The sequence below is a fragment of the Protomyctophum parallelum genome (genome assembly GCF_964188405.1).
Source record: "Protomyctophum parallelum genome assembly, chromosome: 22".
Lineage (NCBI taxonomy): Eukaryota > Metazoa > Chordata > Actinopteri > Myctophiformes > Myctophidae > Protomyctophum > Protomyctophum parallelum.
In genome coordinates this window covers 12,753,024-12,765,384 of record NC_139714.1, presented here as the reverse complement: position 1 = coordinate 12,765,384, position 12,361 = coordinate 12,753,024, and the positions used below count along the sequence as shown (strand labels likewise).

At 46.6% G+C, this 12,361-nt stretch overlaps 1 protein-coding gene across 1 annotated transcript in view; it reads left to right on the top strand.

Moving 5' to 3' along the window:
• Positions 1-1,782: 1,782 nt before the first annotated feature.
• LOC310853670 (PDZ domain-containing RING finger protein 4-like) overlaps positions 1,783-12,361 on the top strand; it is a gene marked incomplete at both ends in the record, with an annotated part of 32,083 nt that continues 21,504 nt past the window's right edge. The window contains one exon of the mRNA XM_083758065.1: positions 1,783-1,851. Coding sequence (XP_083614191.1) covers positions 1,783-1,851 — 69 coding nt within the window. The remainder of the gene's footprint in view (positions 1,852-12,361) is intronic.

Sequence of the window (12,361 nt, the reverse complement as noted above, 5' to 3'; positions counted from 1 at the left end):
GTTGTCAAACGTGTGTACTGACAAATGGACTGCATGTATGTATGGCCTGTAAGCAGATTACCGGGAGAAAAGCTCTTTCCACTGATGTTTGTGGTGGCGTGGCCGGAGGAGCTATTATGTTCTGGAAGCGTAAAGGACAAGGTGTTGTTGTTTACTCGTGTGCGTTCTGTTTGTCTATAGGGAGTTGTTGTGTGGGCACGAAAGGTGCGTGATTTGTTTACACTGTTCACACACCCACTTACAAACAACAAACGGACACAGCAGTAGACCTGCCGGATGCACGCACACAACCACTCATCGCACACACAAACTCAGCAGCACATGCAATACGCATCCATACACAGAAACGTATACAGTACGTGCCGCACAGCGCAAGCAAGCATGCACACACGTTTAGTTTTTTGTTGGCTTTATTTGATATATTTTATGGAGGGACAGACAGTAGGCTGACAGGAAATGGGGAGAGAGATGGGGGGACGTCATGCAGTAAAGGCCGTCGGGATCGGGAGTCGAACCCGCAGCACACTGCCAGACTGGATTACCAGCCAAGGTGCCTGGACCACTGAGCCATGGCCCAGGCCACAATTGACCATTTTTAATTAACCAAAAGATTAAAGCTGAGAAATTGCAGATCACAATGAGACGAGTTGAGCTTGTGCATTAGCTATATTTTGGTACACGGCACCAGCGTGCAACTAAATTGGGCATAGCTCTAACCCTAAGCCCTGAACCTAACTTTTAAATGCAAAACCCTAAATATATATAATTTAAATTAAACAACCATTTTGCCTGTTGTGACTTGTGACCAGGACAATGGTCGAAATGTCTAATTCTCTACTTCTACTATACTTAGTGATCTAAAGTAATGCAGCACTCACGCACGCACGCACGCATGCACGCACGCACGCGCGCGCGCGCGCATACACACACACACACACACACACACACACACACACACACACACACACACACACACACACACACACGGGGAAGCAGCTCCAGCACGCAGGCCGGACACAGGGACACTGACACTCTGATATTCTATCTGCCTGAGATAAGACACAACCTCCAACAGGCTCCTCCCCTCTCCCACACCCGGCCCTGTAGCCAATGAGCATCCTCTCTGTTTGGTGAGCTGGGGTAGCAGCGGGGCATGTGAAGGCAGCCTGCCACACATGGGGGTGTGTCTCGCCGAGCCCAGAGCCTGTGTTTGGAGCCGTGTGCGCTCAGAGTGAGAGGAGAGAGAGAGAGAGCCAGAGACTGTATGCATGCATGTGACAGAAGGAAAGGGGTGACAGGAGAGAGAAAGAGAGAGACACACACACACACCCACACACACACACACACACACACACACACACACACACACACACACACACACACACACACACACACACACACACACACACACACACACACACTTTCCACAACCTCTGCTGAAGCTGTGAGCTGATACACGTGGTGCGTGTTTGTGTGCGTGCGTGCGTGTGTGCATGTGTGTGTGTGTTCTGCACTTGGAGGAAAGAGACAGAGACGGACAGAGAGAGAGAGAGGGAGAGGGAGAGAGGGAGAGGGAGAAGAACAAGAGGAAGATGGAATCTCTGAGGATGCACAAATGAGCTAACTCCCTGGGGCAGTTTTCTCTCTCTCTCTCTCTCTCTCTCTCTCTCCCTCCCATACACACACACACACACCTACGTGAAGCGCGCGAACAACGGTGAAACCCATCCTCCTCCGGTGCGCTCAGCGGCAGCAGCAGCACCGTTTCCCTGACAACTAGAGATGGGCTGCAATTTGTGCACCTTGCAGAAACGGGAGGAGCACTACAAACTGCTGTACGAGATCGCACAGGTACGTCCAGAGATGGTCTGAGTTCTGCCGCTTCTGTGTGAGAGTGGACAGCTATGTCTGCCAGCCTAACTCTGAGGAACTGTAAAAAATAATAATTGTAAATAGACCAAGGGACCATGTCCCAGAATTCATCGGACACTATACACTTTGGAGTGTGCTTTACAGTGTAGTTTTATGGAGCTTTTGTGACATAGTTTGTTTGGTGATGGTGATGGGACAGCAGAGGAAGAATGGACAGAGGACATCTAAACAAGGATTGTTATAGGGTGATGGTCATGGAGTTGAGCATGATTGTGGTGATGATGATGATTGTCAGCAGTGCAGTGGGTCCATCTGTGGGTTTTCAACTTTCTTTGTGGGGTGGGGTGGGGTGGGGTGGGGTGGGTTCAAAGTAAAAAGTCTGACTTACAGCGGAGACAACATTGAGTGTGTCGTTACAGCGGTCTGGACGCAGGGACTTTGGTCCTTTTTCTGTGATGCTGAGGAAGAAATCGACAATGATGATGATGTGGAGAGGAACTTTATATCTTTTTTTCGCTGACAAGAGATTACTCAGACAGATAATGGGGAATGGTTTCAGATAAGGGAGAGAGAGGTGAAAGAGAATAGGGTAACATGGTGGAAACGAACACCCCTTAAACAGTGAAGTCAGCGTTTATGTGAGAGGGAGAGAGAGAGAGGCAGAAAACCGAGGGAGAGGGATATACGGTATAGAAGAGAACACTGAGACTGAGAGATAAAAACAGAATCGGAACAGAGAGAGAGAGAGAGAGATCATCATAGAAATTTTTAAATAGACAGAGAGAGACAACGAACCAGGAGGGGAGGAAAAGTGACATAAAAGGGGGGGGGGGGGGGGGTGAGAAAATGAGTTTCTTCTTAGCACCCAGGCAGACATCTTCCCCTCCTCCTTCAAAGACGGAGTGAGAGCTAGTTACTTCTCCTCTGTGGCAGACATGAGAGCCAGTTCAGTTCAGCTACTCCTCAAACATGCATGGGCTCCGGGGAAATTCATCTCATCGCTTCTGTCTCTCTCTCTCTCTCTCTCTCTCTCTCTCTCTCTCTCTCTGTGTCTCTCTCGTGCTCTCTCTCGCTCTCCCTGGCTGTCTGGAGTCAGTAGAGACAGGCATAGCACTTCAAAGACAGACCGGTCCTCTTTCCAAGGCTGGACTTTTTTTCCCCGCTCTCACGGCACCACTGTCAAGTAGAAGACACCACTTGGCTGCAGCCTGTATATCTTTAGCTGAAGTAAAAAGACTGAAAAGTCTGAGAGATGAAACAAAAAATAAGGATTCCAGTCTTCTGCCCTAACAGAACCAAACTGTTGCATGTGTGGTATTTGTACGGCTACTGGGACATATTGCACCCGTAACGACCTGGAGCAATATCCAGTAGGCCCAGCAGACAGTGTATTATCATTATGACTATGAATTGGTACTTTAATAATATGTAACCTGGAATGGGACATGTGACCTGGAATGCACTGATTAGATAGACGCAGGCCTCAAATTTGGATTTACAGCATCGCTTTAGTTGTCAGACTGAAAAAGACCGTTTCACTGAAGCACAGCAAAACAGGCTTCGAGGATCTGAAGGTCATGAAACGCGACTCAACTCAGTGTGACTGTGGAATCTTTTGACGCAATGAGAAACTGACATGTCAGCGGCCATGTGCTTTGTGGTTATTCTGATTGATTACTGTATGCAAGTATAGTGGCGGTACAAAGTATATATACTCAAGTACAGTAAATACTCCTACTTGGCACCGTTTCCGTCCCTTCCCAGAAAAGCGTGCAGTGAGCAAAGTCAAAAGTATAGTATTTCTCGTTGAAACGAAGCAGAGTGAAAGTCGTCAGCTTGGAAAGAAATAGTACGGAACTCATGTAAAATGTACTTAGCCGCTGGCGTACACAGCGGTGGACAGTAACTGAGCAGCGCTCAGGTGCACGTGTTCCGTGTCGTTCTCGCCGCGGCTTCGGGGACGACGGCGGGCGGTAAATACCAGGACAGCTATAGCGAGGCTCATCCATCATTTAGTGTCTGGATATGTGATCCGTTTCAGGCGGCAGGGCGCTGCTGGGGGTGGGGGGGTAGGGGGGGGGGGGGGGGAACCGGATACGCCGTAATGAAAACGGCTCCGTATCGCTGCGTGGCGTCCTCTCATTAGAGCTATCACAGTGTTTTATCTATTCTAAAACACCTAGCTGCTGTATTCATCTATCTAATAATCTTATCTGTGAGATAGACAGAGTATTATCTTAGTTGTATAATTTACGCCTGCAGCTGATGTGACTCCTCGTCTGGGGAGCGTGCTGCTGAGTGACACATTTACTCCCGCTGTAAAGACAACTGAAAGAGGAGAGGTGGTTTTCCGTGTAACACAGCGTATCGTCTCTGTTGTTGCAGAAACCTTGTATCACCATATATTTAAACGTTTTCCACAAGCTCACAGCTTGTGGAAAACGTGTGTACACATTTCAAATGTATAAATCAAACTTATAAATCCCTGAGATTTAGGCTCATGTTTCAACCTGTTGAGCCATACAGAACAGCGTTAATACTGTCTATACTGCATTGTTATAGAAAGATCTACTGTAGGTAGCCAGTAACTGTGTGGTCCTTTATTACTGTCGATATTTATGATGACCGTGACAAAGTATGAATGTGACAGGCGGTGACCGCTCTTCTAATTACTTTGAAGGCTGTTGCACTTGTTTATGATCATCAAAAAGAAAACCGACTCTGACGCTTAAAGAATCTGTAACGATCGTATGGGAAATTCACCATCACATTGTACAGCTCTCTCTCAGTCTGCAGTCTCGGACCGAAAGGACACAGATTAATTCAAACCCCATTAACAGCCTTTTACAGGCACATCGTTTACACTTTCAGAGTTAATTGACCACTCCAGAACGATTGCGTTTCATTGTCTTTCATTGTCTTTCATTGTCTTGGGAATAGGCAGCCTATACTGTATGTGCATCTTGTTCTCCATCAAGACAGAAGAGCTAATTGAGAGGGAGATATACTGTAGGAAGTTGGAAATTGAAATACAGAGTCCTTGTACTGGACCAGGCACTTAGAAAGTACTCAATTGTTTTTTTTCTCAAGTAAAAGTATAAATAATGCACTCTGTTACAAGTAAAGGTCCGGAAGTGCAAAAGTATGCAAAACGTATCAAGTAAATCACAAATACCTCAAAAGTGTTCTTTTTAAGTATAAGTCCACCACCCGAGTGCTTCATGCTTTGTAAACTACTTCCTCTGAGTTTGGCCCATGCAGGATGGGGCTCTGCCCCAGGGCTGTACGTCCAACACGCCACCCGGGCGGCTAGCGTCTTAACCACTACACCATGAAGTGCCCCACTGGAGCACGCCTTAATGAATATTATTCACGGCGCGGGGGTCTCAGGCTCATTACGCTCCCCCATCTACAGTAAACGCTCCCGTGCCTTAATGAGCGTTGTTTGCCTGAGCAAGGAAATAATCTCCGTCAATGGAAGCCCAGGGGGCTCGCTGCTCTTTCCATACTGCTGAGGTGTCCATAGCATACGCCACTAATGTACGGCGAGTTGGCGATAGGTCCCTGAATGGTGCCTGTTTGCCCTTTTCGTCTTTTCTTTTCTTTGGGCCATAGGCTTATAGTCAATGTAAGGTTTGACCCAAAATAAATTGCAATAGTAATCGTCCAAGCTTTTTTATGATCCAAATAACATAAAAATTGCACGAAAAACAATCCTTCGGCTAAAACGGCCATAGCCGTCGTCACAAATGTGTTGAGGTCATCACATTTGGGCAAATGGCTATGGCTGAATTTAGCCCAAGGAGTGTTTTTCGTGCAAAAATAATGATTGGATTGGATTGAGAATCATGAAAATCCCCTAGTTTGACATGCCACAGCTACTTAAAGCATAATCTTGAAATGTGTGCCTTATATGTTTTTAAAGCAAAAAACGAGAACGCTGCACAGATGGAAAGGGAAATGTAATTAACATGAAAAGAGCGCTATAGCGTTTGTGTTGGTTGTCTGCGTGGGGGCGTGGCTGGGACAACAAGGAAACGAGTGTTGTGGTTTGATCCTTACTTCCGCATCACACCATGGGTGAGCTGCTGGCACAGTGGCAGTCTGTGTGTGTGCGTGTGTGTGTGTGTGTGTGTGTGTGTGTGTGTGTGTGTGTGTGTGTGTGTGTGTGTGTGTCAGTCAGCAAAGATAAGCTTATGGATGATAGCAGTAGCGGTTTATCTAGTGCCTGGTTACAGTTACAGTATATGAATCTAATCCCATAAACGCTCACCTGCTGTGAGAGAGAGGAAGGGTTTACTGCGCGCGTGCGTGCGTGCGTGCGTGCGTGCGTGCAGCATGTGAATGAAAGAAGGGATGGAAGGAAGGTAGTAAAAAGAGCACAAGAGTCAATCTAAGAGAGAAAGATCCAGGGAGACATTGAGTGATGCTGATTCTAAGCAGACAGTATAGAGCCCAATTCATGCCTTATCGTGCGATGGTGTTAAGCGCCGGAAATTGCAGACCTATACACTCACAACGCGCTGCAGATACGTACGACACGTTTGTGAGATTGTATAAGACTAGGCTTAAGTGTGTCAGTGTGTCAGGGAGTCTTAGCCTGAGACTCCCCTGGTCTGAGACACCTCTTTCTCTGCTGTCTGTCGTCTCTCTCTCTGATTCTCCTCTCCACAATCTGTCTCTAGTATGAGTAGGTACTGTATAGCATCCAAATGTACCAGCAGGTGCAACACACGTTCAGCATGTTCTGTTGCTGTTAATCTGAACTCTGAAGTGTGGAAAATATGCTCACTTGCATGTCACTTTTCCAGTTCGGGAAGGCAGCAGTACTACTCACAATTACAATTTAGGCATTTAGCAGACGCTCTTAATCCAGAGCGATTTACAGTAAGTAAGAACAACACCAGGTAATACATAAAATGCATAGAAATAGTCATCTAGGATCATGTATAAGAACATAACATCTGTCTAATAGATCTGTACAATGAGCTATATACACTATACAATGCAATGCATAATATTCTATCTAAATTTCATATTTTAGCCTTTGCATATACACAAGGTCGTCGAGGCTAGGGCAAGTGCTACGGCAAGTGCTACGCGCTATACATGAAGTTTGTCGTTGTTCAATGCCAGCCAGTCAGTTTTCCATGCCAACTGGTCTGGATGACTATAGGCATCTAGTTGAATGGATGGTTAGAGAGGTCTAGATTCTGCATGGGGTGCAGAAAGTCACAGGTTTGATTCCCGGCACGAGAAATGTGTTGAGGTGTCCCTGAGCAAGACAGCTGCTTGCAAAGCACTCAGCTGGGTGAATTTCCCCTCTGGGATGAAATAGGTCTACAACATTATTGTAAATGACAGTTAACAGCTTTTAGTGCATTTTTGGAGAATAATAACACACCACATTAACCACATTAATAGTTAACCACATTAACCCAAGCGTCTTTATTTTGAGAACATTCTCTATTGATTTCAGAATGTTTTCCCTTTTTTTCTCCTTCTAATTCCATTTCTTTTATTGCAGATCTACAAGCTCACAACACAACGCATAACGACATGTGTCTGAGCTTCCACTATAGGTCGGATTTTAGCTCAGCTTGTATAGATTTTCACTATTTGTCAGTGCCCAGATATATCTGTCAAACTATACTATGTCTTATACAGCTCTGGTTCTCAACCAGTGACCTCGTCCCCCCAAAATTAATTCTAAAATGCATATATGTATACTGTGCTACTCTATGCTTCACGTAAAGGTTACTGTCCAGCCCTACAACCGGCTCAGCCTGACATGTACCTCTATACCCCCTCTGACCTGCCCGCCAAGAACACACCGAACCACCCTCCCTCCCCGATGTGCGTCCACCTTTCGTGTGTGTGTGTGTGTGTGTGTGTGTGTGTGTGTGTGTGTGTGTGAGTGTGTGTGTGTGAGTGTGTGTGTGTGTGTGTGTGTGTGTGTGTGTGTGTGTGTGTGTGTGTGTGTGTGTGTGTGTGTGTGTGTGTGTGTGTGTGTGTGTGTGTGTGTGTGTGTGTGTGTGTGTGTGTGTGTGTGCATGTATGTGTGCGTGTGCGACTGTGCGTGTGCTCGCACGCCAAACATGGCTCCATCCTTCCGGAGACAGATGTCCAGGCTGGTAGACAGCATGGCGGGGGCCAGACAGAACCCCTTGCACCTCCACACTTCCTACGGTGTCCAGCGAGCGACACACAGAGAGCAGAGGGGGAGGCCGGTCTGACTCCTCCATCTGGTCCATCTCAGACCCATGGCCGTGCATGACATCATTATACGTAGGGACTGGGGGATGGTGCCTTTAGGATCTGAACTGGAGCATTGCAAATTAATCGTTTGTTTGTTCATTCATCTTCCAGTGTTGCTGGGTATATAGAACATCTGTAAAAGTAGCAGATCCACAAGCTCACAACGTGTCGAGCTTGGGCTATTTTCACCATTTTCAAGTTTAAAGCTTAAAAGAGGGCTTACGTAGTTGAAATGACACGCTTGGTTGAAATTGACAACAGTGTTGCTTTCTGAACCGGACAGCAATTTAGTAATACGTTTAAAGTAACGCTAGTTATCGTTCTCCTAGCCTGACCTAAGCAGAGACATTTCTGGCCTAGATGGGAGGGTCGCGCCTCAGAAAAGCGCGCACCCTGATTGGATCTCATCGATCTGTCCGTCGCCCCTCCTCTCCCCCCTAGTGCAGCGCTACGTCACATCATTTAGAGCGACGCCCACCCGGAAGGGTTGACTCCCACTTTTAGACTGGTTCAGCCCACGGCTTTTTCCAGGCTTTCATCTTTCGCGCAGACGAAATGAAAGCCTGGGTATCGAGGCTATCGTTCTCCTATATGAGTTAGGGTTAGCCCATACCCTATAGCTAACCCTAACCCTATAGGAGGCATTTATAAGATCCACTCTTTCCATTAACCACTGCATGCTTCAGTATAGTGAACAATTCAAATAAGCATTCATTCTCACTTGTTACAGTAGAGGTTCCCAAAGTGGGGTCCGGGGACCCCCAGTGGTCCTTGAGGGAGTTCCAGGGGATCCCCAGCTTAGTTAGGAACCAAATGGACCCTTATGGGATTGTAACTCTGAGAGTGTCCAAATGGAGAGAGTGTACAAATGGAACCAGTTAAACTAACAGTTTTACAATTTAAATTGGGGTCCCAGAGATAGAAATGCGATTAAATGGGGGTCCGTAGACTAATGCATCTCAAACTGGTGGTCCTTGAAATGAAAATGGTTGAGAGTCACCGCTAGAGCCGTAAAAGTCTTCTCTTATGGGGGTCCCTGGCATATCTTTTCAAATGGGGGTCCGTGGGCTCATTAGTGTCAATGTGGGGGTCGTTGACATGAAAAAGTTTGGGAACCACTGCATGTGTTACAGCACTTTGTAAGTGCAGCCGGCGTGTGGTCGCTTGTGTTCCTGCGGGCTATTCCCTGGGCTGGGACGGATCATCTGGTGTCTTCTATCATGGTTACGATGCTCGTCAGAGTGCCGCGCGTGTGTTTGGTGATTATCACATGATTTAGGGGTACATATGGCACCGTCACCACGGGCGACACCTCCTGCTGGTCTCCGGCCAAGTAAGGAAAGCGAAAAGGAGGCCATTATTCGGCGTGGGTGCCACTGCTATGTTTTTTACGAGGAAGATAGTGTCCTAGTGGTTTAGGAATGTGCACGAAGACACTTGAATACAGTGTGTGTGTGTGTGTGTGTGTGTGTGTGTGTGTGTGTGTACGCGTGCGTGTGTGCGTGCGTGCACGCACATTGCACGCGTTTGCACCACATAATTACATGCTTAGTTGATTAATGTACTTGGCCTGCACAGTTGCAGCACTTTATTGTCTGCTGCGTGTAACTGTATGTATGTGTGTGCGCACTGCGCACTATGCACACACACACACGCACGCATGCACACGCACACGATACATGCGTCTGTAGACACTAGACAGAGGCCTCTCTCTTTGAAAATGTCTCTGTGACATTTTCTTGTGCTCCTGTCACTACGTACGTCCCTCCATTTGATATGTAACTGCCTCTCTTTGTGTTAACGTCTGTCTGATGCCCTGGACACACACACACACACACACACACACACACACACACACACACACACACACACACACACATATATATATATACGCACACGCACACGCACACGCACATGCACACGCACACGCACACACACACACACACACACACACACATCCTGCGTGAATGTGTGGGGTCAGGGTTTTCTGGAGAGCAGGGGAAATTATGTTCCGCTCTGTTGGCGAGTGATGGCCCCCCTTTCCCCTGTGTATGATGGCCTGATGAGTCCCGGCTGACACTTGAATGACACTTGTCACTGATCACAAAAGTGTAATATCTCCCCCGGTCCATGGGGATATCCCTTTGGTCTAGTGGTTAAGATGTTGGACTTTCATGCGGGAGGCATTCAGATTCAGATTAATTTGCATAAATACAAATATGTCAAAGCTAGTCCGTTGTATTAAAAACTATGCTGGTGTGTGAGTGCAAAAAAAAAAAAGAAAAAAAAAAGGTGCGCTCATACATGGCACTCCATAAGCAGCATTGGATGAAAGCCTGTTCACCACATGGCATAATGCTAAGTCACACAGAGACAGGTCCTCCCATTGTCCGTTTCACAGCGGTGTAAAGATGTAATTTAAAGCCCTCAGCCTATACAGACACAGGGACTTATCACCTGGTATCAGCCTCTCTTTACTCTGCTTTACATACTGGCTTCACAGCCAAGACACCTGGCCACCATGATAGGAAGGAGAAAGAGAAAAAAGAGAAAGGATACGAGAGATAGGTAAACGTACAGCAACAATACAGATAGGGAAACGGAGGGAGTGAGTAGAGGGTAACAAATGGAAGGCACCCCAAAGAGAATAGAAAGAGTGTGTGGTAGGGAGAGGGGGGAGAGAGGGGGGGGGGGTGGTCTATTGATGACAATACGATGTTGGAATCATAAATGTTCAAATCCTTTCTGTTGCTCCTTCCTGGACCTGCCCTTTCCATAATGAACCCCCCCCCCTCCTCTGCACTTCTCTTATCAGTCACCAGACATGTCTCGTCCGTTCCTCTCCACTGCCCCTGTCTGTCTGTCTGTCTGTCTGTCTGTCTGTCTGTCTGTCTGTCTGTCTGTACGGACGGACGGACGGACGGACGTCCGTCCGTGACACTAAAGGTCTGGACACAGCGAGTGTGTGTGTATTCATGTGCGTGGACGTGCATGGCCGCACATAGGGGAAAGCAAATGATGGAGAGCGAGGGAGGAGGTGCGTGCGTGCGTGCTCACGTGCGTGTCTCTCTTTCTGATAGTCTTTAATTTGCTCTAAAGCTTGCGGTGTGTGTGCGAGCTGTCAGCCAGGCACTGTTATTTGGTTTGAAGTTAACCTTGTGCCAGCTATAACCCAATAACACACCTCATGGCCACAGAAGACAGACTGTCTTGGTGTTTTTTTGGGGGGACAGACAGATGTTTTAGAAGCACCATCTGGAGCCGTAATGGATACATGACAGGCGAGAGTGTGCCGTTAATTTAACTCTGAGTGTGGGGCAAATGGAACCAAATGGACCCTTATGGGTCCATTTGGTTCCATTTGTGTGCTCAGTAAAATCAACACTGAAGATTTTTACTGTCTGTTACGCTACGTGTAAGGCATTAATCCACACTCTAAAAATGTGTGAAAATCACACTTGCATTGAGTTGACGTCTATATGCATGAATATCATACTCGTTAAGTGCTGCCTTGCCTTTCACATAAGATGGAACGCTGATTTTACATACTGTACATATGCTATTTTTATCACGCCTATAAATACCAGTGTATTTTCACAGGTTTTCCTCTTCTCCATTGGTACGGCATGTCTCTGGCTGGAGAAGCCTACCAGAAGTAACTTAATATAATCTATTTAGATTTAAAATGTGTATGGTGGTAGAGTATCTTAAAACAATATAAGTACTGCATTATGCAGTGGTTGAAGGTGGTTTCACTATACTCTTCCATTTGAGAAATGTAGACCCTGGTCTCGGTTAGGATTTAGGATAACAATACCGGTTGGAGAGATGGAGCAGGGACTGCCACTACAGATTCAACATCTGCGATCTCATAGATATATAGCTTCGTACACTAACATCAGTGTAATCATTTCTTCAAATGTTCCCCCAAGAATATAGGGATGCGAGGGTTCAGGTGGTTCATGTAAAACATAAAATAAGTTCCTATACACAAAGATTGGCGGCGCCCCTACAGTAACTCTGAGGAGACTGATGTCGGACCTATAGAGCAGGGGTTCTCAACCCGTGGGTCGTGACCCCTCGGGGGGGGGGGGGGGGGTCCCCAAATTATTTTGGGGGGTCCCCAAATTATTAAAAAAATATATATATATATATATATATATATATATAAAAAAATTCAACTGAATGGCTGGAAAATGGAAATTCAGAATATAGTACAAATAGTGCATGC